Genomic DNA, 27,592 nt, shown 5'->3' on the forward strand with positions numbered 1-27,592 from the left:
CTCCAGCGTGTCAGGCGGCGAAAACGGAACCTGCGACACCGGGGGCTGGGGGGGCGCACAGGCCTGACCTTGCCGGGAGCCTGCTGCACACCCAGGGCTGGGCTGTGGGGGGCTTGGGGGGCTATTGGGGGGGCTGTTGAGGGGTTGGGCGGCTATAGGGGAGCTGTTGAAGGGTTGTTGGGGGGCTGGGCACTACATGTCCCCCCAGCAAGAGTGTCCACAGCAAAGGTGTGACACAAGCACGTAGTCTCCGCCCAAGACCAGCCCACTGACTCCCCAGAACCAGGCCCACCTGCGACTCACCCACAGGGCCTGCGGGAGCTGCCAAGGCCGCCTCCTCCCCTCCCCCGGCGGTGCCTGGTCCCTTAGCACACTGTCCCCCCGAGCCCAAGCGGAGGCTCAGGGCCAACCTGCCGAGCAGTGCATGCTCTGGGTGTCCACAGCCGGACACCCGGCCCTCCAGAAGGAAGTGACTGGCTTTGGTGACCTTCTTTAAGAACGCAAATGCACAACTATTAGCACAACATTAGGTCTAAAAGTGAATATTAACCCACACTGCAGACTCACTACCATCTACAGATTTCAGAAGCTAAGTCATGTAAGCAATGTCCAGAAAAATAATAACCATTTTTATGCATTGCTGGCACTGCTGTAACAATTTTGCCCCAAATTTTCTGAATTCACAGTCTTTGGTCATGCGTGCGTTTATAAGATAATGATTTTGTAGTATTTTCTTTCTTTTTTTTTTTGAAACAGAGTCTTGCTTTGTTACAGCCCAGCCTAGAGTGAGTGCCGTGGCGTCAGCCTAGCTCACAGCAACCTCACACTCCTGGGCTCAAGCAATCCTCCTGCCTCAGCCTCCTGAGTAGCTGGGACTACAGGCATGCGCCACCATGCCCGGCTAATTTTTTCTATATATATTAGTTGGCCAATTAATTTCTTGCTATTTATAATAGAGATGGGGTCTCACTCTTGCTCAGGCTGGTTTCCAACCCCTGACCTCGAGTAATCTGCCCGCCTCGGCCTCCCTGAGTGCTAGGATTACAGGCGTGAGCCGCCGTGCCTGGCGGATTTTGTAGTATTTTATTTTTTTCTTTTTCTTTTTTTTTCTTTTTTTTAGACAGAGTCTCGCTTTGTTGCCCAGGCTAGAGTGAGTGCCGTGGCATCAGCCTAGCTCACAGCAACCTCAAACTCCTGGGCTCAAGCGATCCTCCTGCCTCAGCCTCCTGAGCAGCTGGGCCTACAGGCATGCGCCACCATGCCGGGCTAATTTTTTCTATATATATTAGTTGGCCAATTAATTTCTTTCTATTTTTTAGTAGAGACGGGGGTCTTGCTCTTGCTCAGGCTGGTTTTGAACTCCTGACCTCGAGCAATCCTCCCGCCTCGGCCTCCCAGAGTGCTAGGATGACAGGCGTGAGCCGCCGCAGCTGGCGGATTTTGTAGTATTTTCTATGGAGAGAACAGACAATTAATTTCCCCCTCCCACTGACCACACTGAGCTAAACTTACTCCTCCTGGCGGATGCTGCCCAGACGCGGGAGCACACGCCGTGTTCACCCGCGGCTGTGACAACCCTCCAGGCCTGTGGCCCAGACCAGAGCGGCCGATAAACTGAACTCAACGTGATTCCTGTAAGAAAGGGAAGCGGACGACTGTCCACTTGTGCCCGCACCTCGCTGTGTTCTCAGCCCACAGCCATGTCCTGGCTCTGGGAGGCCGGGCTGCCCCTCCTTCTGCCCCGGAGGAGAAGTCCTGTCCTGGCTGGCTTTTGCCCCCTGGGTGCAGAATGCCAAGATCCCTCCTAATCCCCGATGTTCGGAGGCAAACTGGCCAGAATCGGAGCTGCCCGGAACCGTGGGTGCCCCGCGGGGCGACCCGCAGCCGGTCTGCCGGGAGGGCGGGCGGGCTCGGGCCACTCTGGGAGCCCCGGCTGCCCGGGCCGGACCCAGCAAAGGGGACCAGAAGCCACTGGCAGAGACTAGGGCTCGAGTGCGCACGTGAACTTGGCCTCTGACCCTGAGCGTCCACTCCCGGGACGCACCTGCAGCAGGTGCCCCACAAACGCCGCGGACGCGCGTCCACAGCGCATGTCCACCACCCCCAGCGTGGCGTTGGGCGCGGGGGGCCACGCCCCGCGGAGCACGGTTCAGCCACGGGAGCCCGCGCGGGTGGCCCGGACGTCCGCTGCGTGAGGACGCAGGCCACGCAGGCGCCACGGAAATGCGCGAGGGGCGTGGCCACGGAGTCGCGCACCTGCGTGCTGGGAGCTGGGATTCTGTCTTGCAGCCCAAGGGCCGTTCCAGGCCTGGAGACGCGGCAGGGTTGGGGGCAAACCCTGGACATGCCTGGGTTTCTGTCCTTGCCCCGGGGCCGGCCAGCGCCACACACTTGGGAATCGCTCGCTCCCGGCCCAGGGTCGGCCCCCAGGGCTCTCACACCCGCCCGCGCCGCCCCGCGTGGCCACAGGAGCCTCCTGATGTCACTGAGCTGAGCACAGGGCCCCGCGCTTCCAGGCCGTCCCTGATGCCACGCGTGTCCCCGGGGGAAGGGGGGAGGAGGCACGAGGGCGCCCTGCAGGCAACAGGGGGTTCCCAGGGGTGCGCGCTTGGGGACAGGCAGGGGCGTGTGTGGAGAGAGGGGGGCTGAGCCCCGCGGGGTCGGCCTGGAGCTGGAGGGTTTGGGCCGAGCCTGGGTTTTTGGTGCCCACGTGGAGTCAGAATCAGAGACGCAGCTGTGAGCTCAGCAGACAGACACCCCCCTCCTGACCCCCACCCCGCCCGGAACCTCTTGTGGGCCCAGGGGACACAGGGTCAGCGTGCACCTGGGGTCAGACGCCTGCATGGCAAATGCCTCTTTTTTCCCCCCCTTTTATTTGAGACAGAGTCTTGCTGTGTTGCCCGGGCTAGAGTGAGTGCCGTGGCGTCAGTCTAGCTCACAGCAACCTCCAACTCCTGGGCTCAAGCAATCCTCCTGCCTCAGCCTCCCGAGTAGCTGGGACTACAGGCATGCGCCACCATGCCCGGCTAATTTTTTCTATATATATTAGTTGGCCAATTAATTTCTTTCTATTTATGGTAGAGACGGGGGTCTCACTCTTGCTCAGGCTGGTCTGGAACTCTTTGCCTCCAGCAATCCACCCACCTCGGCCTCCCAGAGTGCTAGGATCACAGGCGTGAGCCACCCCGCCCCCTCTACGCTTAGGTGTGTTTAGACACACAAATACTCACAGTTGTTGGCCTTCACCTGCAGGGCTCCGTGCAGTCACCTGCACCACACAGCCCAGGTGTGCAGTGGGTCCTGCTGTGGAGCACAGAGAGATGACGACACCCTGTGACGTCCCCACAAACACGGAATTGCTCCTCGATGCATTTCCTGAGCGCGGGAGGAGCAGCCCAGCTGGGCACCCGGGCGGGGCCAGGCCGGGGCCCCAGGAAGCAAACCCTCATGCCCGAGCCCCACTCGGCGCCAGACTGGCCCCGGGACTCTGAGCTGGTGGGGCACCCCCACCTGCCGTGGGACTCGGGGCTCACAAGGCCTCCCGAGGGTCCCGGGCGCTGCGGGCCTGGGCGGCGGGTGGGCCTGCCCCGCCCCTTCCCATCGTCCTCTGCTCCACCTCCTGGCTCCCCGAGCTTCCGCTCACCTGACTCTGGGGTGCTTGGGCACGGTGGGGGGCAAGGCCAGCCCTGCAGGGTGCCCATGGGGCTGGCTCCCTCCTGCACAGAGAAGGTAGAGGCTCCGTGCAGAAAGGAGGCCCCGGCGGGGTGCTGGGGTGGCACCAGTGCCCGAAGGCACCACGGAGCTGTCTGGGTGGAGGCCAGGCCCGCGGGACGCCAGGACTGCAGAGCCCGTGGCCTGCTCGGGGCTTCACTTCCAGGGCAGTGCTGCCCGGTGGGGCAGCCCCAGGGGCCGGGCAGCCCCAGGGGCCAGGCGCCCTGCCTCGCTGGAGGGAGGGAGGAACCGGGGCGCTCAAGCTGTCAGCCTGGGCCTGCCCCGAGGCCAGAGGCCACACAGAACACGCGACCACGGTTTCATCCAGAATCACGGCTGTATTTACCTTCACCGACAGACACCAGAACAGAATACTTAAAGTAAGCAGAGGCCGCCCTGGGAAAGGGCTGGGAACAGATCGGCTGTGGGCGGCTGAACCGAGCAGGCTCGGAAGCCAGGAAGAGACAGACGGGACGTCGGGAAACCTGCCGGCAGCCCACGGCGACGCTGGCTCGTGGGACAGACCCGGCCAGAGCAGCAGCCGCGGCGCTGCAGGTGCACGCTCAGGGGGACAAACGTCTGACCGCCTTCACACGGGAGAGAAAATGTACAAAAGTTATTTATTTTTTTGTAATCAAACTTTAGACTCTTGCGCTTCTAAAACTCTACTTGTCTGGCAGACAGATCCCGAGAACACCGCAGGACGAGCACGAGGGTCCACAGAGTTGTCCTTGCGGCCAGAGCCAGCCAGTCCTGAAGCCCGCCGCGAGCCTCACGCAGGAGAGTGCCCTGGGAGCGCCGCTCTCCCTCCCGAGGGCCCAGCCCCTCGCGGGCGGCTGCAGGGCCGGGAAGTTGCTCACGGAGAGGGGTCCGCGGATGGCCGAGTCCGCCTGGGGGCGCTTGCATAGTTGAAGGGTAGTTGCGAGTGGGCGTTTTGTGACCGTGTTAAACAACCAACCAGAGGAGTTTCTGGAAACCACTTTTATAAAGTCTACCGGGGGTAAGAATTCCATAATGTCATACATTTATATCAACAGACTATGTACACGGTGCCTTTGCTGTTTTTTTTTTAAAAAAAAACAAACCAAAAAAGAAATTCTTACACTTCTGCATAATAAGGCAAAAAACAAAGTTTTGTACATTATTATTAATTATCATTTTAATATATATCTGTAAGTTCGGTTCCAAGTACCAAGGGGAGGGCCAGGGCAGGGCCTGGGTGGGGGGCCTCACAGTGCGCTGGACAAAGTGACCGTTTTTTCTCCATGAACGAGACAAAGGAACCCTGGGGCTCCGGAGAGGGGTCGGGGCTGTGACCTTACGAACCCCAACAAAAAATCAAGAAGCAAAAAAGTTTCTTTTTTGGTTCTTTTAAGTGTCTAAAGAGCACAAAATTAAGAAAAATACAAATCCATTAAAAACGCTTCTCACTTGTGGGGGAAAAAAGGTACAAACTTGGAAATTTTTTTCCCAATAGCCTAATCTCAAGCTCAGAAAACAAAAAGGCCACCCCCAGAAAAGCTGTTTATTAAATTCCCCGACCCCGCAGACGTCGCGTGGAAAAGCGTGTCACCCCAGGATTCGACGGAGCTGTGCTTAAGATCTAGAAACGTTTTAGAAAAGTTTACAGCAGTGCATTTGTGTGGGTCTGTCCGCGGGCGCCGCGCCGGACTACCGCGCCTCCACCTCCTGCGGGTTGCGGGACGGGGAGTAGGCGCGCGCGTCGCCGGGCCCGAGGCCCTCGAGCGGGGTAGTCCTGCTCCGCGGCGTGGGGGGCCCGGCCACCAGCGGGGGCGGCGCGCCGAGCGCGGCGGCGGCCGGCGGGGTCCGCGCCAGCAGTCCGAGGCGCGGCAGGTGCGCGGCGCTGTCCGGGCCCGGGCCCCGTGCGCGCTCCAGGTCCTCGCGGCGCGGCGCGCGCGGGCGCTCGGGGCTGTAGTCGTGCGGCTCGCGGTCGCGGTAGGCGCGCTCGGGGGGCTCGAAGAGGGCGCCGGGGCCCGCGGGGAAGGCGCGGCGCGGCAGCTCCAGGCCGCGGTAGGCCTCGCGCAGCGGCTCCCACGCGAAGCCCGACGCGCCCAGGCGCTCGCGGCCCAGGCCCAGCGGCGCGGGCGCGGAGTGCAGGCCGCCCGCAGGGGGCTCGGCCGCCTCCTCCTCCCTGCGCTCCTCCTTGACCTTGACGTCGCCCTGGGGCCGCTCGGCCGGCGCCTCGGGCGGCTTCCCCGCCGGCTCACGGGCCAAGAGGCCGGCCAGGCGCAGGCCTTCGCCCAGGGCTGCCTTGCTGTAGGGCGAAGGCGGGCGCGCCGCCAGCTTAGCGCCGTCCTCCCGGGCCGGCGAGCAGCTCTCCTTGACGCGGGGCTCAGCCTCGCGCTCCGCGGGGACCCCGGGCCGGCCCAGCTCGCCCTGGCCGCGGAGCAGGAGGCTGCTGACGGCGTGGCCCACGGGGGCGGCGGGCGATGCGCGGCTGAGCAGGCGCGTCTTCTCCAGCAGGTCCCTGGGGGCGACAGGGCAGGCGTGGTCAGAGGCTCTGAGGGGGCTCTTCCAGCCCCAGCCCTAGAAGGCCGTGTTCTCACCATCTGCGGGGGCCCACGCTCCCTGGTGTGTGTAGGGGTCCCTTCACCACCCGAGTCCCTGCAGATGCCAGTAGCGCCCCTGTCAACACACTGGTGGTGACAACAGACCCCCCTTCCCGTCTCCAGACACCCCGATGCTCCTCTCCCCTTGGCAAACAGCCTACAAGCACCTGGAGCCCAGCCACGGAGCTCTGCGGCAGCACGGGGGCTCCAGTCCTCCAGTGGGACGGGAGGGGGCTGGCAGGGAGGTGCCGGCTGCCCCAGCCCTGGAGCTCCTGCCTCCAACTCTGGTTCCAGCCCCACGTGTGGAGGCCTGACCTCCACCCAACCCAACCGTGGTGTCCTTAGCCAGGGCGTTGTCAGGAAGGCTGGGGCCACCTGGGGCGGACGAGGGGGTCTGGGCCCACATCTGCAGGAGGCCTCGGCCGCCCCCCTCTCTGGGGCACGCGCTCTGCGTCTGCTGACCCCCCCCTTTGGAAACTCAGTGTGAGGCCAGGGCGAAAAGTCCCTATCACTCCCCGGGGCACCCCCAGGCAGTGGCCACCCTCCGTGTGCACCCCCAGGGGGTGCAGTGGCAGCACGTGGCTGTGCTCACCAGGCCTCTCCTGGCCCCGTCTCCATGGGGGGCCCACCTTCCCAGCCCCCAGGCCTCTGCTCCCAGCAGGGCAGGGTGGGGTGTGCAGGGTGGGGCAGGGGAAGGCTGGGGCTCCACTCACCGCTCACGCTCCTCCCGGCCCTTGTCTGGCTCTCGGTCGTGGTTGGTCAGGGCTGAGACCCGCTCTGCGTCCACGGACTTGGGCCACGGGGGCGGCGTGGGGAAGGAGGGCGGCGCCCGGTGCAGCCGGCTCCAGGTCTCGTGGGGGCTGGGCAGGCCGTGCACCGAGGAGCCCTCCTTGGGGGCAAAGATGCCACCGGCACCAGGAGCTGGGGCAGGACCCAGGGAGGTGAGGCCAGGCGGGCCGTGTGGACCCTGCCGCCTGCGCCCCAGAGGAGCCCTCGGGGTGCAGGGGGCCCGCCGTCCACCAGGTCCCAAGTGGGCACTGCAGGGGAGCGGTGAGTGTGCCCAGCCGGGGAGGCGGCACCTGTGCGCGTCACTTACTCAGAGTGTGGCTGCCCAGGCCCCCGAAGGCGTGGCTCCCCAAGCTCCCCAGGCCCCCGAAGCTGCTCGACCTGCTGAAAGGGTCTGCGGGCAACCAGGGGTCAGGGGTCAGCCGGGACTCTCACCTGACTCCCCAGCCCATGGGGGGGCCCGATGTGACCCCAGGGGTGCACTGGGGCTCAGGGTTACCCTCCTGCCTGCTGACAGCCCCCAACCACACCACCCCACGCCGGGCACCCACCTGCCAGGTGACCGGTGGGCAGGAAGCTGCCAGGGGGAGCCGAGGGTCCGAAGGGGTTGGTGGCGGGATGGGCGGCACCTGCAGGGGAGCCAAGTTGACCGAGGCCTGGACAGGACGCCCGGCTCCCCCTGCCTCGTGGCCCACGTGGACGCCCGGGCTCCCTCTGCAGTGTGGCTCATGGGGGGCCCCCCAGTTTCCTGAGGGAACCTCTGCTGCCTGTTTCCCAGAACGGCCTGACCATAGGGCAAAGGTGCCTCTGGTCAGGGGGAGGTGGGACTTCCTCTCCTCCCAGCACCTGGAGGAGGAGGCTGGCGCAGCAGGGAGGGAGGTGCAGGGGGTGCCCCGGCTTGGCCTGGACACGGAGGAGGCGTCCCCAGGGGAGTGGCCTTGGTTGGCTGTTCCCAAAGCCAGTCACCCTGGAGAGCTGCTGAGTGACCCTGCCACTCAGGACAGGGCTGGCAGCCGCGGGTTTGTCCGGGGCACTGAGCGTGGCAGCCGCTGGGTGTCCCTGGGCACAGGGCGGCCCACAGGCGCCCGTCAGCACTGCCCCGGCTCCCCCAGCAACACCCCCAGCCCATGTGGACCCCATGTCGGCCCTGCACCTGGCGGGCGTCCTTCATTCCAGAGGGTGGGTTTCCGGTAAGACCAGCTTGGCTGCTCCAGGTCCCTCCTGGCCCTGATCCTGGGGACGCCCGCCTGCCGCTCCCCACACCTCGAGGGCAGGGCCTGCTCAGGGCTCCTCTCGGGGAGTCGACACCCACGTCCACCCTGGAGACCATGTGCAGCTGCTGCGCTATGGCTAACGCCCCCCCAGGCACGTGGGGAGCGGCGGGGACCGGCTGCCTTAGGCCCGGGAAGCTGCGGAGTTAATGTCTGAAACCTCCAGCTCTCGCCAGGGAAGGGCAGCAGGCGGGCGAGCACAGGCGGGTGGGGGGGACAGGGGATGGGGGACACCAGGCCACAGCTGCTCCTTTCCAGATGCTGGGGACACAGAGGCACCTCTGGCACAGCGAGCGAGCCACGGGGAAAGGACGGCGGGGCAGAGACTGGGGCAGCTCCACGCGTGGACAGGGGCGGAGACCTGACCCCCTGCCCGACTCCCGGCCAGAAACATTCAAACGGCCAAACGGGCCCAAGAAGAGACAGAAGCTTGACGAGTCCTCCACCAACAACGGAAGAGCCAGCGGCTCAGACCACAGGCCAGGGAGCCCGACCTCACAGGAGCTCCTCAGAGAACGGGAAAAGGGGAAAAGCCCTAACTCTCGGGGCAGAGAGGGGCCAGACGGCCTTCACGGCAAGACCGACAGACAGCGCGGCCCGGGAGACCCAAGGCCAGTCGCTGGGGAGGACACGCCTGGAGCAGATGTTGGCAGTGTGACTCCAGAGACATTCCCTCGGTTCACAGGTCGAGGGGAATCATCCTGTTCCTAATAAGGAAGCGGAACTATCGCTTGCAGAGGTGGCTTTCCACACAAAAGATGTGGAAGGAATCTACGCGTGAATTTCTTCGCATTTGTAAGAATTAGGCAAGACTGCTGGACGCAAAGCCAAGTCACCCACAAATCCTGCTTTTTAGCAGCAGCCGGCTAAGAAATGCAATTTTGGAAACGCCGATCCTGACATCAGTGAAACATACAGCAGCTGGGGGCGACTCTGCTCAGGCCTGACCGAGTGGGAGCCACGCCTGCTCACAGGCAGGAAAGGGGGTGTGTGTGTGTGACCTCTCACCCCGTGGGGAAAGCACCGGCGCCTGGTGGGACAGGCAGATGCAAAGTTTGTGTGGAGCTGAGGACGGCGAGGAACGGCGGGCGGGGCGGGAGCCTGGACGGGGAGCCCGGCCGCTGGAAACCTGGGTCACTGGAGACCCCGAGGCTGGGGACCCTCAGGGCACCGTGGCAGGGCTGGGGGACCCTGCTGGCCAGCGAGGACAGCCCTGCGCTGACCGGGACACGCGTGCCTGGCCCTCACAGACGCCGCGTGCAGAGCAGTCCGGCGCTGAGCACACAGAGGAGACCAGGCAGGGAGGGGTCGGGGACACCGAGGCGGGCAGGGGTCTCTGAGGAGGTGACCCGCCTCCAGGACCTGGCAGCGTGCGCTCATGCACACACGTGTATACGAGGGTGTGAGTGTGTGCCCACGTGTGTGTACAGTTGGCCCCTGGACGACACGGGTTTGGGCTGCACGGGCACTCACACGAGGGCTTTCTCCCACCTCTGCCTCCCCCCCCACAGCAAGACCAACCCTCTTCCTCCTCAGCTGTGCGGCGTGAGGATGACGAGGACGAAGGCCTTTGTCATCATCCACTCCGTGCACAGCAGATATGTTTTCCTTGTCACTGCTTAACATTTTATTTCCCCCATTCGCTTAATTGTAAGAACACTGGACACCACACACGCAACAGACAACAGGGGTTGCCTGTTTTGTTTGTTTGTTGTTTTTTTTTTTGAGTCAGAGTCTCACTCTGTTGCCTGGGCTATACTGCCGTGGTGTCAGCCTTGCTCACAGCAACCTCCAACTCCTGGGCTCAAGCGATCCTCCTGCCTCAGCCTCCCAAGTAGCTGGGACTACAGACATAGGCCACCACGCCCGGCTCATTTTTTTCTATATATTTTTAGCTGTCCAATTAATTCCTTTCTATTTATACTAGAGACGGGGTCTCGCTCTTGCTCAGGCTGGTCTCGAACTCCTGACCTTGAGCAATCCGCCCACCTCCGCCTCCCAGAGTCCTGGGATTACAGGCGTGAGCCGCCCAGCTGCCTGTTTTGTTCCGGAGCGTCTCACTCTGTGGCGGGGCTGGAGTGCGGGGGCGTCATCCCAGCCCCCAGCTCCGCCCGCCTCCGCCTCCGGGAGCGCTGGGCCCTCAACGGGCCGTTTACGCTCAAGGCTTCCGGTCTAAAGTCCTCTATTAGTTACGTTTTGGGGGAGTCAGAAGTTACACTTGGATTTTGGACCGTGTGGTGTTGGCTCCCCAACTCCGGAGTCGTTCAACGGCCAACTGTACTGCAGGTGTGTGTGCACGTGTGGATGTGGGCACATGCGAGCGCACACGTGTGGGTCTGAGCACACAGTAGGTACACGTGTGTACACATGTACCTGCATGTCTGCGTATACGCGTGTGGGTAGAAAGGCGCTCACAGCACAGCCTGAGACGCCGTCCTGGGAAAGGCCTGGGTAGGAGGCCGGCCCCCGCTGCCCCTGGGAACCCAGACTCCAGGTGCGCGGCCTGTGCACACGCTGTGGCTTGCCCTGGCGCCGGCCTTGCCCTCGGGGTCTGGGTGTGGACCGTGCCAGGCAGAGGCGCCGCGTGAGCAGACCCTGCCGGTCTCCGCCAGCGCTGCTGGTAGACGCCGCGCACGCCACGCATGCGGAGTGACGCAGGACGCGGCTTCCCGGGCAGGACCTGGAAGCTCCCGCGCCCCTCCCGATCTCCCCGTGCCTTTCCCTGGGACTGCGCCGGTCCCGTCCCTCCTGGCGTAAGTGGTGGGTGTCCAAACAAAAACGGCGCGGAGGCCCTGGGCGGACCCTCGCTCCCTGCACGGCCGGACGCACGGGAGGACGCCTCCGCCCCACCCCCGCCGGGGTCTCACCTGGGCTGGAGAAGAGCGGCCGGGCCAGGTCCTGCGGGTAGTGGGACCCGGCAAACACGCCCGGGGCGGGCGGCCTGCCAAACAGGTCCAGCTTCGCGCCCACCTCCAGCTTGTGCGGGTCCAGCGGCACCTGCAGGGAGCACACAGCTGCCGGGAGGCCGGGACACGGCGCGACCGGTGTAACGCGCTGCAACGCGGACCAGCCAGACGGGCCGGCAAGCGGCTCCACCGCGTTAGGTCTTGCAGCCTGGGGCACGCTTTCTACGTAAAGCACGTCTCCCTTTGGACGTAGTTCACTGAAAATGCCTTGTTTGTATGTAGATTCTCAGAAGTTGAGCTGAGGATGTGCTGACGTGCCTGCATTGTTCCAAACATGCCTAAGGGTTTTCCTGCCACCACAGCTAGCCTCAGGGTCAGTTTTAAAAGTTAAATTTGTTGAGATTTAAACAAAACTCGCACCTGCCTCCGACTCGCACCTGCCCGCGCCAGGCGCTGCCGCCACACAGGCCGCGGCCACCACGCAGCACGGCAGAGGGCTCGGAGCCGGGGGCAGCGCAGGGAGCCTGGTGCCCCCCGCCCTGCCGCCAAACAGCGCTGGGGCCTGTCCCGCTCCGTCAGGGCACTCTCAGCTCACGTGCGCCCCGAGCTCCCAGGGTGCAGCCAGGTGTCCCTGGAGGCCACGTGCGCCACCTCCCACCGGCTCCGGAACGCCCGCGTCCCGCTGCGTCCCCACCCAACACGGTCCCTCGTCACAGATCCCTCCGCTGTGTCCCCACCCAACACGGTCCCTCGTCACAGATCCCTCCGCTGTATCCCCCCACCCAACACGGTCCCTCGTCACAGATCCCTCCGCTGTGTCCCTCCGCTGTGTCCCCCCACCCAACACGGTCCCTCGTCACAGATCCCTCCGCTGTGTCCCCCCACCCAACACGGTCCCTCATCACAGATCCCTCCGCTGGCGTCTCCCGCAAAGCGCATGTAGGACATGGTGATTCTCAGGAACCACCACGGAGGTGACGCATGTCACCTGGGGCAGTGCTGGGGACGGCAGGGGCGCAGGGCCCCCTGGGGCTGCCTCTTCCTAGGCCCACCCCCCCCTCGGAGCATATCAGCTCTGTGAGCGCCGCTGGTATACTCAGGTCGCTGCTGAGCACCCAGGCACACAGCAGGCGCCCAATAATGTGAGGCAGAGGTAGGCAGAGGGCCCCCTGTGGGTGGAGCCAGCAGGTCCCCTGAGCTCCCCCAGGCACAGGGACGGTCCTTCCAGGGAAGGGCCCCCGACCTCCTCGGAGTGACAGTTCGGCAACAGGCAGGCAGCCAACGCCTGTGGGTCAGACACGTGAGCACACGCGTGTGAACACGCACAGGCTTGCATGGCGCACCCCCCCCCTCATCCTACTGCAGGCTAGAGAGAGACGGGGCTTCCACACGCGCCCCTTGCTGCAATCCCAGACGCCCACGGGGACGCCAGGGGTCAAGGACGCCCTGGGACCCCGGCCAGCTCACCTGGGGCGTCCTCACCTTTATCTTCTGCTGATGGTAGTAGATCTGCCACGCGATCTGCACGTGCACGGCGCACCACTTCCCTGGTTTCTGCGAGGGGACCGAGATGCGGCTCAGCAGCGGCTGGGGGGCAGGGCTCTCCTCCCACCCCCCTGCCCCTCCCAGGCTGCGCCCCGGGGCCACCAGTCCCCCTCCCCAAGGACGTGCGCACTCACCCTGACCACCGCCCGGTACTGGTCAGAGACCTGTGGCGACAGGGGAGGAGTGTCAGGTCCGGGCTCTGCAGGGGGCCGAGTCCCGGGGGTGCGGGGGCCACGGCACCCCTGCTGCCCGTGTGGGCAGGGCTGGGCCAGGACGTCCCCCCGGGGCGGGGGGTGGACACCGCCAACACCTACCCCGGGGGCTTTCTGCAGGAGGGCGTGGACGGCACCTGCCCGGCCTGTCACCTCCAGAGGGTTTGCAGTCTGTGGGCAGAGAGTAGAGAGTTTGCACGTGTGTGAGACCCCACGGCCGGGGGTCCTGGCCTGCGCCTGCCCTGCCTACCACCCGGGGTCCTGGCTTCCTGCAGAAACCACTACACCCTGTGTCCAGCAGCCCCCACAAAGGTGGGAAGGGGCTCTGGACACCGACGTGTCGGAGGGGGGCTGCCCTGGGAGGAAGGGGAGGCGCAGGGAGAACAGACGGGCTGAGGGAGACGGGCCTGTGCTCCCCGCCTGGGGGCTCCATGAAGGGGTGACGGCGACAGGGACTGGCGTGGGCAGCTTTCCTGCCAGCAACCTGGCCCTTCCGGCTCCTTCCCTCTGGGCCAGAGCAGTGGACGCCATGCCCAGTGGTCACCCTTGTGGGAATGTCCCTCTAAGTGCTGTCCTGCCTGGGAGCGGCCTGCAGGGGGCTTGGCCAGGATAGACGCCCCCCCCCCCCCCAGCCCCTGCCTGACTCGGGGCCTCCATGTCCCGGCTGCTGGAGCCCGGGGAGTCCAGGTCTGGGGGGCCCTCTCCCCATGCGCCCCTCTTGAGGCAGGCTCTGAGTCCTCGAGACCCTGTGGGCCTGTCCCGCCTGGATGGTACGTGGGCGGTGCCAGGGTGAGGGCACGGGGCAGCGAGTGGCAGTTGTGGGGGTGTCCTGTGAGGTCAGGGCTGGCTGGGACCTGCAGTGGCCCAGGGCCTGAAGGTGAGGAGGTGACTTTGAGGCAGACGCCTGTCCCTGTGCCCCTCGCACGGCTGTGGTGGGAGACAGGGATGCACACGCCGGCTGTCCTGGGGAAGGCGCTGTGGCACAGCCTCCTGCCATGCACTCTTCTCTGCCTGCTGCCACCCCTCCCAGGGGCGCTTCTGGTCCAGAACCCCCGATACCCACGCCTGGCAGGGCCCGAGTTGGGACAGGGCTGGGTGGGGCAGTCTTGTGGCCCCCTCCCCACCCGGAACCCCACCTGGAACCCCACCCGCCGCTGTGCCCGCCCCACCTGCCGGGAGCAGCCGGTACCTTGGGCTGAAAAGCACCCTGCAGGGACCCAAAGGGGCCGGGGTGCGGAAGCAGGGCAGGCAGTCCCGGGATGGCGGGAGGGAAGGGCGGGAAGAACTGCAAGAGAAGGGAGAGGCTGCAGGGCCCCCACCTGTTCCCCCTCTGCACCCAGGGCCTGCCCCCATGCGGCAGGGAATGATGCCCTGTCCGGGCGCGAGGCCGCGGCGGCAGGCGCCCGGGGACACTCACACTCACGTTGGAATGTCGGAAGTAGGAGCTGTCCAGCTTGGGAGTGTACTTGTCAAACTGGAAGGGAAAGGGCGGGGGTGAGGCCCCCCAGCACACACCCGTCGCCCTCCTGGGGGGCCCAGCACCCGCCCACCCGGCTGGGCCTCCTGAGGCAGTGGCAGCCGCCCCCAGGCTCAAGCTCTCGGCCTCTCAGCCCTGCACGCAGTCCGGCGGGGCCAATGCAGACCAGGGAGCCCCTCCCTGGTGGGTCTGCTTGCCCAGAAGGGCCGTGGCTGGGGAGGGGCGTGAAGCCCTGGTTGCAGGACACGCCCTGCTACTGACAGGCTTGCCCGGTGTCACCAAAGAGCTCTGGCAGGAGCCAGGAAACCCGGCCACACGGCAGCTGCCTGGGGAGACGCAGCCTTGGGCCAGGGAATATGCCTGGGCCGAGTCTCAGGACCTGGGCCCTAAGTCCCGTCTGGGCCTCCAGACCTGGTGCTAGGGGCCCATCGTGGGTACAACTAGCTCCACGGATGTGTCACCCACATGTGGACACAGGACACCTGCCCAGGCCCAGGAGGGGGACCTCGGTGTGACTCAGGGGAGACCAGAGGGCGACTGGGGCACGGTCCCCACCATCCAGACAGACAGATGCTGCCGGCCCCACCGCCCGTGTGCGTGCCAGCGTGTGTCTGCGTGTGCCTGCCGCGTGTCCCCGCCCGGCCCGCCCCCCGCCCCCCGCCCCTCGCCCCTGCCAGCACGCGGGCCTACGCACCGGCGGGGGTGCGGCGGGCGGCGTGAGCGGCGTCGGGGGCAGCCCCGCGGGGAAGGGGGCGAATGTGTGTTGGTGCTGGTGTGTGTGCTGGTGTGTGTGTTGGTGTGTGTGCTGGTGCTGATGGAACTCCGCCCGCAGCAGAGCCCCCGGGCCCAGGGAGGCGCCAGGCCGCTCGGCGCTCTGCACCAGAAACCGCGTGTTCAGCTCTTGCCTGAGCAGCTCGCGATCTACAAGAGAAAAAGAGAGAGAGACAGAGAGGCACGTCGGCCGCGGGCTCCCGGCGGGGCGAGGCGGATAGTCACCTGGCACTCCCGGTTTCGGCAGGCCAAGCCGTGGTGGCCGCTCGCTAGGTGCGGGCCCAGGGGTGGAGGTAAGAGAGGGGCCTGTGACCAAGTACCAATCAGAATCCCCGAATGAGGCTGGCAATACATGATTGGCTGGCTGAATGAGATCAACAGGCTGGCATCTGGAGGGAGAGAGAACAGGGTGAGCCTGCGGCGCGCCCGCCCTCACCCCGCAGGGCGCGGGGCCGAGCTGGGAGGGCTCCAGAGGCGCCACCCTGGGGAGCCTGTGTCCAGCCCCCCAGACCACTGTCCTGGTCCCCACCCTGGGCAGGGCCGACTCAGAACCTTGGACGGCAGCGGGAGCGAGGGAGAATCCTCCTGCTCGGGCCACTCAGACCCGGCCCCAGCGGAAGCTCCGGGAGGGAGAGGTGGGGGGTGGAGATCTGCTCACTTTGGACCCCCGGCTCCCCCATACCCCACCAGGTGCAGCCCTGACACAGGAGGGCAGGGGAGGACAGTCCTCCCGCCACAGCAACTCTGCAGGTGCGCACAAGACCACGTCTGTCTGTGCACATGCGCACGTGTGTCCTGCATGCGCGCCCAGGTGCATGCCCATGGCCTGCCTGGGACTGCTGGGGAAAGGCCGCCAGGTGGGGGCCTGGGCCGAGCCCCGCCGAATGCCCCTCCCTGGGGGCTGCGTCCCGCACCTGCCCACCCTGCCCAGGTGAGACCAGGCTGAGGGCACCTACCAGCAGGGTGTCCTGGGATGCCCAGGCTGCCAGCGGGCAGCGCCGGGGGCGGGGGCAGTGTCGCGGGGGCAGCGAACATGGCTGCTGCGTGGTGCTGGTGCTGCGCCTGGGACCGGAGCGCCAGGTGTGAGGTAGACAGGTGGGGGCCCGGCCCGTGCGGCGACAGCGACACGTGCTTTGCCAGGCCGAGGGCGGCACCGCTGCCCGCGCTGCTGCTCCTGCTGCGGGACACGGGGCTCAGCGCCCGCCCGCGCCCTCCCTGCGACCCCCAGCCCCGGGGAACGCCCACCCGAGGCCCGCAGGCCCCGACCCTCACCGAGGCCCTCACCTGAGGCCGTGCAGACCCCGCCCCTCACTCAGGCCCTCAGGCCCCGCCCCCAGCCGAGGCCCGCACCTGAGGCCGTGCAGGCTGTGGGGCGCCGCTGGGCCGGGGCCGAGGCCCGCGAAGGCGCCCAGGGACGCAGGCACGTGTGTCGGGAACGCGCCGCGGGGCTGGGGGGGCGCGGGCGGCGGCTGCGGAGTGTGGCGGGGCGGGGCGGGGGCCTCCTTCTTCACCAGGGGGCTGGCACGGGCCGGCGGGGGCCCAGTGCAGGGCGCAGCGAGGGGCGCGGGGCTGGCGGGCGGGAAGCACCCGGTGCTGAGCTCGCGGCTGCGCTCCAGGCCCGACACCTTGGGCACCGCCCCGGCCTTGGCCTCCGGCTTCTCGCGCCGCGCGGGGCCTGCGGGGAGAGCGGCAGCTGCGACCCAGCCTGCGACCCAGCCCTGGCGCCCCGGGGGCCCTGCCCCACCGCCAGGAGGGCAGCTGACGCTCCAGAGCCCTCAGGGGCAGGTGAATCCCGCGGTGGGGGCTGTCATGACCCCACTTTACAGACAAAACCGAGGTTCTCCAAGGACTTGGCCCAAGAGGGGACCTGGGTTGGAACCCAGGAACTCGGTGACTTCCCACCTGTATCTTCCTGTGCCGCCCACTCCCTGCCCGCACCCGCCCACCCTCCACCCTGCGCAGGCCCAGAGCTCATGTCTTGGCTGCCGCACTGAGCACGCAGGTGACCACCTGCCCCTTTCAGAACCCGGGGTGGGGAGTGACCACTCCCAGGAACCTGGGCAAGGGCACCAGGCAGCTTGGTGGGGAAGCTGCTCCCCCACTGCACTGACCTGCCACCCGGCCGCCCCCACCCACTCTCCCCACCCAGGGTGGATGGACCCTCCCCAAGACGGCTCCCCCTACTGCACCCCCAAATACTCCTGCTGAGGCCGTGCCCAGCAGGGTCTCAGACCTTCCCCAGGGCTGGGCGGAGGGCGGTGTCCACCCTGGAGGACCTGAGCTGACCCCTGCCGCCTCCGGTTCTGCCCGAGCAGGTCCAGTTTCCAGAGCGCAACACGCTCCTGCCTCCTCCAGGGGCCGGGACAGCTGAGCCCACAGCCACCCTCAGGGCCCCTGGGGACGTCTCCTCCTACCACAGCCCTGCGCCCCCGAGGACAGGTGTGAGCAAGGAGCCCGCTGGCCTCCACTGGGGTGTCCCAGGGGCCCTGCCTCTACCCAACCTCCCCGGCGCTCCTCTCTCCACCCTCTCCCCTGCCCCTTGCCAACCCAGAGCAACGTGGGGATGGAGGGAGGCAGGCCTGGCCGTGCACACAGGATGTGGCCAGCTGGCCGACACCCGGCAGCGTGCACCCTGCAGAGGGGTCCCCACTAGGGGCGTGCAGACCGGTCCCCAGCCCTGGGCGGGCTCCACCTGCAGCGCCAGCTGCCCCTCTCCTGCCGGGACTGCCCAGCGCCCGCCCCGCCCTGACACCACGCAGCCCGGAGCCGCTCTGCCGCGATGCTCGGGCATGAGGCGTGTATAGGCCCAGCCGGCCTGCCGCACTGGGGGTGTCGCCGCCGGCATCCACCTGTGCTTGGGGCAAGGCTGGTCCTGTCAAGTCACATCCAGGTGGAGCCTTCCCGGCAACAGGGCTGTGCCGGCTGGCAGCACCTGGCGGGGTAGGGAGCAGAGACCCCCGGGACTGCTCTGAATCAGCCCCTGACGGAGACGCTGCGGCCCAGGCCTTGTTGTGGGAGTTCCTGGAGCCCCCACTGCTTTGCCCAGCACAGTGGGCGGAGGGGGGTGCCCTCTCTCGGCTGGCAAGCTCGGGTTAAAAAACCCTGTCCTAGCCGGGCGCGGTGGCTCACGCCTGTAATCCTAGCACTCTGGGAGGCCGAGGCGGGCGGATTGCTCGAGGTCAGGAGTTCAAAACCAGCCTGAGCAAGAGCAAGACCCCGTCTCTACTATAAATAGAAATAAATTAATTGGCCAACTAATATATATAGAAAATTAGCCGGGCACGGTGGCGCATGCCTGTAGTCCCAGCTACTCGGGAGGCTGAGGCAGGAGGATCGCTTGAGCCCAGGAGTTTGAGGTTGCTGTGAGCTAGGCTGACGCCACGGCACTCACTCTAGCCTGGTCAACAAGCGAGACTCAGTCTCGAAAAAAAAAAAACAAACAAACAAAACCCTGTCCTGGCCTGGGGGCAGGTCTGGGGGTTAGGGAAATGCCACCTACCACTCTGGACGCCAGCCGGGTACGCTTACCTTTATCGGCCGCAGGGGCAAAGAGCTTGTCGGAGCCCACCGATGCCTGCAGAGAGAGGAGGGGTCAGAGGGGGGTCTGGGGTGAGCCTGCTCCGAGAGCCCCCACACCCACAGACAGGTGTGAGTTCCTGCCTGTGTGGAGCCCGCCCGGCCTGGCGGCACACGCCTCGGCCCACCCGCTCACGCCCACACCCGGGCTCTGGGTACTTCCTCGGGAGAGAGAACCGTGGTGCCGTGTGGCTCCTGCCGGTGTGGCCTGGGGACCAACAAACTCCAGGAGCCCGGGGGCCCCGCTGGACCTCGGCCCACAGGCGGAGGCAAACAACGGGAAGAGCCGGGGACAGGCCTCGTGCCCCAGGTTGGCGAGGCGCAGGCGCCTGAGGGAAGGTGGAGGCCAAACGCTGAGCAACCCGGGTTGGAGACGCCCACGCCCACGGCTGCGGGACCGTTCTCCGTGCCAGGGGTGGCCCCGTCGAGAGTGGCAGGCCACGTGACCTCCCCGGGGGTGGCCAAGCCCCCTTCTCGTCTCCTGGACACACGCCCCCGTGTGCACACAGGAGCGTGAGGGGCACCGCGGGTGGCCGGGGTGAGAACTGCCCCCGATGGCCGGCCCGGTGCTCTGGAGGGCTCAGCCGCTGCTTCCCGGAGCTCGACCCTAGAACGTTCGTCATTTCCCTGCGTTGGGTCACCGAGTTCCCGACCGAGCGTTCCTGCAGAAGTCACCATCGAGCCCCCGCCCAGGCTGGTGCTGTTGGGGGTGACAGGCCGAGCCCTCACGGTGGGGTCGCTGGCCTCACGACGCAGTGAGAAGGCCCTGCCAGAGCCTGACCCGGCCCACGCGTGGGCGTGGTCTGACGGAGCAGCCCGGCCCAGACACGATTCACACGCATGCTCACTGTCCCCTCCACCCGGCGGTTCAGGATCTGCAGGGACGCGGCCGTCGCCACGCTGAGCTGCAGATCGTTGTCATCACCCCAGGAGAGACCCCGACCCCCTGGCTGTCGCCCCAACCCGCTGTCCCTGAACTCTCGTCCTGGGCGGCTCTCGAGGGTGGGGGCTTTCTGGGTGGGTGCGTGGTTGCGGCCTGTGGAAACGCACACGTGAAACGGGCACATTTCACCGTGAGCGGAGCAGATCGCACGAGGGGAAGTCGATGGGGCGGGCGGACGGACGGGGACCCGCAGCGCAGAGCCCAGGACCCAGAGCAGACCTGACACGCGGGCCCAGGCGGCTGTCGCGTGGGGTCGCCTGGGGTCCAGGGTCTCCTGCTTGGGGAAGGGCAGAGCACGAGGTCCGCTTCATTCCCTGCATCCAATAACCCAGACTGATCGCAGGACAAACGTGAAAACCAGATCCACAACCAGACACGGCCTCCCGTGACCCTGGTTCTGGCAGCACCAGCTTCTGAGAACGATGAGGACGGTGACGAGTGTGAGCTCCACGCCAGGTGTGAAGCCAGGGCCTGCCCCCAGCCCCAGGGGCCAGCAGCCACCTACAATGCCCCACCTGCCAGGGCCCCACCAAGGTCCAGGCGGGCCCTGGTACCACCCGCCTGGGCCCGCATGACGCCCAGCGCCTGTTTTCGTAGTGTTGCCTGGGCTGGTTTTAGCTCTTAGAGACTGTCTTTCAAAACCAAACCAGAACAAGTCAGCCCCCAACTTAAAACATTCCAGAGCCTTACCACGGCCCTGGACCTCAGTCTCAACTTGTCCCCGCCCAGGGCCCTGCGCCCTCTCTGCCCCACCCCCTCTGGGCGGTCTCACAAGGGCTGGCTCCAGCCTCCCCGGTGGCCTTCCTGGACCCCGATGGAGGGTGCCACCACGTCACCAGCACCCACTGAGTGGCCTTCTCCGTGGGCTCCCAGGTCTGAGAGGTGCCCACTGTCAGCGGGCCTGCGGGCGGCCCCTCTGCAGCTGGGCTGCAGGCGCCGGCATGCAGGGCCTGGCCCCGGGGAGCTGAGCAGGTGACAGCACCTCCCTCCCAGGGGAGGCACCCTGAGGTCTTCGTGACCAGCCACAGGGCACAGAGTAAACAGCACAGATAGCTTCGGAGCACCCGCCCACCAGCACCACCAGGGGACGCGGGAGGAGTGAGCGCACAGGCGGGCTCGGCTGCCTCCATGACCTGCCAGGAGGGGGGGTGGGAATCAGGTAGCTGCTGGGTCCCCCGGGTGAGCACAGAAAGGCGTACAGCCAACCCCAACAGCGGCCCAGAGGCGCAGGCCTGGCCTCTGAGGTGACCCACAGCAGGTTGGGGGGGATACACTAGGAGCTTAGTGGCACATCTCACATGGCACAGTGTGGCCTGGGCCCCCCACCCTGGCTGGACACCAGCTCTGCTGACATGGTGGTGCGACCACACTGCACACTCCCCCCACCAGGGCAGAGGACTGAGGAGAGGACTTAGAAAGGTCTGCTCCAGAGGGGGCCTGTGGGGACAGGGCCCAGGGAAACCACCAGCCCCAAGCTCCGAACCCCACCCACACCCCACCTGGGTGACCAAACGCTGGGGGCTGCGGTTGGAGCACCGGCCCCAGGGCCACGAGGTGGCGCCCCAGGGACCGGCCCAGTGGGGGGTGGGGGGCTGCAGGACAGGGGCCCCTAGGGCCCCCGAATGTGCACACCTGCCCTCGCAGGGGAGTCTGCTCAGGAAGTTGGGGGTGGGCCCAGGAACCCTTGTACCTGCAGGGTCCTGGGCACACAGCTGGCCGGCTTCTGCCTCACAGGAAGGCCAAGCAAGGACACCTGGCCAGGTGTGTCCACGCCCACCCAGGAAGGCTGTGAGTAGACCTGGAACTTTTAGGGGACTGTGGCCCAGGTTTCAGCCCCTTCCTAGAGATGCACAGAGACCCCCTCCTGGGACCCACGTCCACTCCAGGACCCTTAGCTCCCCTTCTTCAACCAGGCTTCCAGACTGGCCTGCGGACCTGCGCGGGTGGGCGGCCCCAGAGCGGCCCCTAGACCTGCGCTAACAACTTCCCGCGCATTATCTGCCCGGAGGTGACCCAGGCGCCGCCTCCAGTCCTGGCGCTGAGCCAGTGTGGGGGCGGAAGGAAGGGGGTCACTTCGGGCCAAGTCCCGGGCCCAGGCTCGGTCCGGCCGAGGGGCTAGCCCCGCAGGGAGCGGGTCAGCAGCAGCACGGACTCCCTGAGGCGCACGACCCCGGCCAAGCCGCGGGCGGAGGTCGAGGCGTGCTTTGTCTGTGAGGCCCCGACCCGCAGGGCAGCCTCGGCCCAGACACGCGGCGTAGCCTCAGCCAGCCGCGCCCCGCCCCAGACAAAGAACTCCAACTCCGAGCAGGTGAGCGCCGCGCAGGGAACCGGGTGGCCGATTCCGCGCCAGGACGCAGACAAAGGCGCGCGCCCCCCACGACGCCCGGCCCCGCCCCCACCACCGGCCCCCAGTGCCCTGGCGGGGGCCCAGGACCCTCAGGCGGGCTGCGTCCCCGCCCGCCGCCACGTGCGTCCCGGGGGGGAGGCAGTCACCGCGCGCTCGGCTCCCGGGAGAGGAGGTGGGGAGAAGGCGCGGGCCTGTCCCGCGTCCCGCTCCTCTAGGGGGGCAGTTGCTGTTCCGACCCCGGCCCTCCAAAGTCGCGACTTCCTCTCCGGAGCCCGAAGCGCCCACTCACCTCGCGGGCGCCGCAGATCCAGCGAGCTCCGCAGGCGACGGCCACTAGTCCCGCGGCCTGAGCCGGGGCCCGGCTGCATGGACGCGGGCACGGGCCGGCCCGTCCAGGCGATCCCACTCCCGGCGCGCCCCACTTAGCCAGAGACCGGGCCGGGGACGCGCGGGGCGCGCATGTCCGCCGCGCCGACTCGGCGCGCTCGGGCGGCTCTCGGGCGCCCTGGCAGAGGGGGCGCCCGGGGCGCCGTCGGGCGCGGGGCGGGCCGGAGGCGCTGGCGCTCGGACGGGCGCGGGCTGGGCGCACAGCTGGCGGCGCGCGGGCAGCGGCGGGCGCGCGGGCGGGCGGGGCGGGGGCGGGGGCGGGGCCCGGCAGGCCCGACTAATCCAGCCCCGAGGCGCGGATCTGCCCGCGCCCGGCCGCCGGCTCTGGGTCCGAGCGGGACGCAGGGTCTGGGAGCGCAGCGCCCGCCGCCCCGAGCGCTTTATGGGCGCGACTCCTCTGACCCGCGCAGCAACAAGTTAGGGACAACAGCCACCGCACCTCCAGAAGGGAAAACTGAAAAAGTGAGGTCAGTGCCGCAGTCGAGAAGCTAGGACTTGGAGGACGGAGCCCGCACAGAGCTGTCGGAGCCCCGGGCCCGCAGCAAGCCTCACCTGGCCCGGTTTCTCCATCTGCGAAAAGGGGATACAGAGTCGGAGCCGGCTCCAAGCAGCTGCTGCAGGTGCAGACGGCCGCACAGCGCGCCGACCGGGCCCTTGGCGGTTTACGCACGCGGCGGCCGGCACACGGAGCGCCTGGCTGCCCCGTGGGGGTGCGGGCTTGAACCGGGATCCAGGACGAACCACGGCCCGCGCGCACCACACCGACCCAGGCACCGGCGGGACCCTCCATCGCTGCGAGCACAGAGGCGGAAAACCAGGACACCGACAGCGCGAGTGGGTCGCGATGCGTGCCAGAGAGCCGGGTAAGAGGGGAGCGGCGCGGCTCCCACCCGCAGTCAGGAAGTTTAAGGATGGGCGCCCCTCCAAGTTGCACCGGAGGACACACCGGGCCAGCTCTGGTCCAGGGAAGCCTCAGCCCTGGTTCTGGGCCTGAGCTTGCGGGTAGGACGTGCTCCTATTTCTGGGCTTGAGAGACTGGCCCCGGCTGGGCACATCAGGGGCCAGTCCATTCCGTGTGGGGCGCACAGCCATTCCCAAGACCACGGGGAGCAGCTCCAAGATGTGCCTTGGGGACCCACGCAGGCTGGGCCAGCACGTTTCTTTTCAAAAGACGACCGAATGAAACACTGGGGAACGTTAGCCTCAAACACGCGCGACGGTGCAGAAGAATTCGCCACAAAGCTGCCCCTAGGTGGGGAATGTGAGCCTCCCCCAACCATTTAGCAAACACAACCGTCATTCCCCAGTCCTGCTTCCTGCCACGCGGCAGGGTGCTGTGGAGCACCCACGGTGAGCGAGCACTTCCACAGCCGCACAGCCGGGAGCCCACTGCCACCCACGTCCACCCTCTGGAGACCAGACTGGCCAGGACAGGCGGGGAGGAACCAGGCAGGTGCTTGCCATCCGTTTGTGGCTGAACGGGACTCTAAGCCCGTGGTGTGGCCAGGACAGCTCCTCCAGGGTGGGGTGGGCTGCTCCTTGGAGACACCCAGGACTCCCCCCACCCCCGGGTGACCTCAGTGCCCAGCCTGGCGAGGTCAACCAGGAGGGGCCCTGCACCGAGGTCATTTCTGTCCTTCTTGGGGCTCTGGTGGTAAAGCCTCCGGAGAGGCCTGCCTGGAACAGGCAGGGGAGGGCAGGAGGGAAGACAGACCCCCGCACAGGCCTCGCTCTGCCCCTTCCTGGCTGCCTGACCCTGGGCAGGGTGACCATCGTCCCCCCAGGTCTGGGACTCTGCACAGATCGAGCTATTGAGTCTTCAGGACCCTGGAAGTTCTGTTGTCATTGTTTCCATCTCCAGATCGCCCAACTGGGTGACAGCCACGCCGTGCCCCTCCCCCTTAGCTGGAGGCCACAGTGGGAGGTTGGGGGATGCAGACTCCAACCCTGGCAGTAGCCTGGGTCCCTGGAGCCAGCAGAGCAGGGAGAGCAGAGCGCAGGAACTGAGGGGCTACTTCCGGCTCCTGCATGGCCAAGAGCAATGAGACCCTGAGAGCTGAGGGGTCCTGGACAAGCCCTCGGGTCTGGGGTGTCAACACGGCCCCCAGCCCCTGTCCCAGGGCCTCACCCGCCTACAAACCCAAGCCACAATCCTGCGACGAACGTGACTTCCGTTTCCCAACGTCATTCCTGAGGCCACACCAGGCGCCGACAGTCCCCAAGGAGGCTGCCACCCTGGCGGGGTGTGGGAGGGGCTCAGAATGCACCCCCTGTGACTCCTACTCCGCTCCCCACCCTGGTTTGGGAGTAAAATTCGACTTGGAGAACGTGGGGCAGGTCTGTCTGTAATTCTGTTTAGAGAGGAAAGCAGCTGTGACATGAAGGATTTAATGAGGTTAGAAATCTAGAAGGAAATGGAGTGGGGACACATTATCAAGAGAAATACAGGCAGCCGCCGGGAGTACGCTGATATTAAACATCAGGCTTCCAAACCACATACGTAGAATCCACTTAGGGACTCGACGGTGGCGTTGGGAAGCACGTTTTCCCAAAGCTTGTGGTTCAGCAGCCGGTATCTCACCGTCACGTAGCAGGAGGGTCCCTGGAGGGGCCCTGCCCAGACCCCGGGGAAGCCCAGCCCCCACCCATTGGTAACTGTCCTCTCCCTGCTCTGTGGTGCCAAGTGACACAGGATGCTGCCACCCTGCAGGGGACAAGCCCTCGGCAAGGGCTGCAGAGACCTGGGCTGCAGAGACCTGTCACACCGAGCCCCGCTGAGATCCGGGGACAGGGAGGGCCGAGGCCTGGCCTGGAGGAAGCGTGTCTGGCAGAGGGAACCCGGGAGCCGGTGGGGCGGAGGAGGGGGCCCAGGCTTTGCCCCACACCGTGCAGGGCAGGCCACAGCCACGTGGGAGTGTGGCCTGGCCAGGGAACAGCCGAGGTTCTGCCGCGTATGTGGGTGTGTCAGGCAAGGTCGCTGTGGGGCTCACTGGCCTGTGGGGGCCAGTCAGCGCCCCACGAGGGCAGCCGCCCCCTCCTCCTCCACCAGAAGACTCCACTGCTGTGGAGCAGCTCTGAGCTCCGCCCTGCGTCTAGCCGTGGTCCAGCCCCTCACCTGCCCCCAGGTCAGGCCCACCCAGCCCTGCAGGCTCCCTGAGCAACTGGGCAGCCCCAGCCTGGGGAGGCCTCTAGGTCAGCAGGGCAGGTGGGTCTGGGGTGGGTGCAGAGTCTGGTCGGGCCCCTCTGGGCACAGGGGAGCGGCCCCACCTGGGGTAAGTGCTGGGTGGCAGACAGGACGGCAGCGGCTGCCCAGGCTCCAGCCCCCTGCGCAGTGCGCTTACCGTTCACGGCCTCTTGGGCGACAAGATCGGGACAGGGGGCCGGCGGGGCAGCGCCCTCACCTCTTCCCGCTCATGGCCACACGGCCGCACTGCCGGACCCAGGCGCCCCGGGGCCAGCCCTGGCTTTGCACGTGGGTGCTGGGTGGGACAGTTGAATTCTCCAGGTCTCAGCTTCCGGCTGTACACAGTCGGTGCTCAGTAAATGTTGGCCCCTGTCATCACCCATGTGCTCAGGAAAGCAGGGCCTGGGCCTTTGGGAGAGGGTGGGGCAGGGCCCCTCCCAGGACACCCCTCGCCCCGTGCGCCACCTGTGAGGAATGAGGGCAGCTCTGGGGTCCTGGTTCTGGGGCCACTGCCATCTGCACCCCCAACCCTCTCTGCCGGGCCCCTGCCACTGTCCCCGGCCAGCTCCTGCTGCAGGGCTCACACCTGTGCACACCTGTGCTGCAGGCTCCCCACTCAGCCCTCCTGCCTGCGTGGGTTCCTCCCGGGGGGACCACCCCGTTCTGTGGCTTTCTGGGTCTCTAGGAGACCGTGACGTGGCCAGGCCAGTGTGGCCATCGGACAGAGCCTCGTGTGGTGAGAGGAAGGTCACCAGAGTTGGCGCCGTGCTGGGGGAGGGGCTGTTCCGGGGGAGGGCCCAGGCACCCCAGAAACCCACCCTCTTCCTCCGTAAATGTCCCCATTCCCTGAGGCTGCTCTGAGGGGGACCCCGTTTTGCAGACAGAACACTGAGGCTGAGGGTGGCGGCTGCCCGTGAGGTCTGCCCCGCCCCGTGCTGCCCTCCCCAGGAAGGGCCCCTCTGCAGCCCTTCCAGAGGAGCCTGTCCCAGCCGGGCTTTGGAGGGGCCTTGGGCTGGGGGTGCCTAGACACACAGACGTCCGGGGGCGGGAGTTGCCGCGGCCGCCGGCAGCTGGGGAGGAGCGTGGCCAGCTGGCCACCCGGCCTGGCCCGCAGGCTGCCCGGCGAGCCACACACAGGTTTTCACCCCGTATTTTTCCAATAAAAAAGCAGTCAGACACCAACCACAGACTCGCGGAGGGGCCATCTGGCCGTGTGCTCCGGAGCCTTCTGGGCGCGCTCGCTGCCTCCCGCCGGCTGCCGAGGCTGGAGTACGGGAGGGGGGCAGGAGGTGCTGGGGCACAGGGGGACGGTGGGGGGCCCTGCCTGTCTGTGCGTCCACTCAGGGGGAAGTGTCCCCAAGTGTCTGCACCTCGACTCGAGGCAGAGTCCAGGGCAGGTCCCCGGGGGGAGGTGGGCTGGGGGGCTGGCGCCACGGCTGAGCTCAGACCCTGGCAGGTTTGGGGAGAAGACGCCTCCCCAGGTGCCGGCCCTCAGGTGTGCTGCCCACCTGCCGGGCTGTGCCAGGGCTGCATTCCCGGCCGCACTGCAGTGGGGCCCCCGGGCGGCCTGTGCAGGTGACTCTGGACGTGCTCCCGCCTGGGGGGCACAGATGCCACCCCTCCCCCGTCCCAGGGGCTGCTCCCCACCCCGACACCCCGGCCCTGCACGGGACAGCCCCGGCTCCACGGCGCGGTAGCTGCGGAGGCGCCAGGGCCAGGCCGATGTCCCTGCGTCTCGGTGGGGACAGGGAGGAGGTGGTGGCAGGGGCGGCTCCTGCCCTGTGCCCCAGAGTCTCCACCAGACGCCAGTTGCCACGGGGTGGTGGCACGTCCCGCAGAGGCCACACTGGGGGCTGAGCGGGTTGGCACACGCGGGGCACAGCGCAGGTGGGGTCTGAGGCCCCAT

The 27,592-nt window shown here is 66.8% G+C and overlaps 1 protein-coding gene across 1 annotated transcript; it reads right to left on the reverse strand.

Moving 5' to 3' along the window:
- Window positions 1-4,312: 4,312 nt before the first annotated feature.
- LOC105865746 (fibrosin-1-like protein) lies at window positions 4,313-27,592 on the reverse strand. Its single transcript, XM_075996847.1, has 23 exons — window positions 27,057-27,592; window positions 26,723-26,950; window positions 26,283-26,466; window positions 25,003-25,326; window positions 24,449-24,526; window positions 23,169-23,294; window positions 23,018-23,072; window positions 22,405-22,694; window positions 18,778-18,823; window positions 16,534-16,924; window positions 16,206-16,426; window positions 15,570-15,638; window positions 15,173-15,399; window positions 14,419-14,475; window positions 14,191-14,286; window positions 13,104-13,172; window positions 12,924-12,953; window positions 12,712-12,798; window positions 11,206-11,335; window positions 7,619-7,696; window positions 7,378-7,461; window positions 6,995-7,202; window positions 4,313-6,199 (listed from the first exon to the last, which is right to left on the reverse strand). The coding sequence occupies exons 1-23, from the start codon at window positions 27,590-27,592 to the stop codon at window positions 5,383-5,385; spliced, it is 4,431 nt and encodes a 1,476-aa protein (XP_075852962.1). The 3' UTR covers window positions 4,313-5,382.

Source organism: Microcebus murinus, chromosome 22 (assembly GCF_040939455.1).
Source record: "Microcebus murinus isolate Inina chromosome 22, M.murinus_Inina_mat1.0, whole genome shotgun sequence".
NCBI classification, from domain to species: Eukaryota; Metazoa; Chordata; class Mammalia; order Primates; family Cheirogaleidae; genus Microcebus; species Microcebus murinus.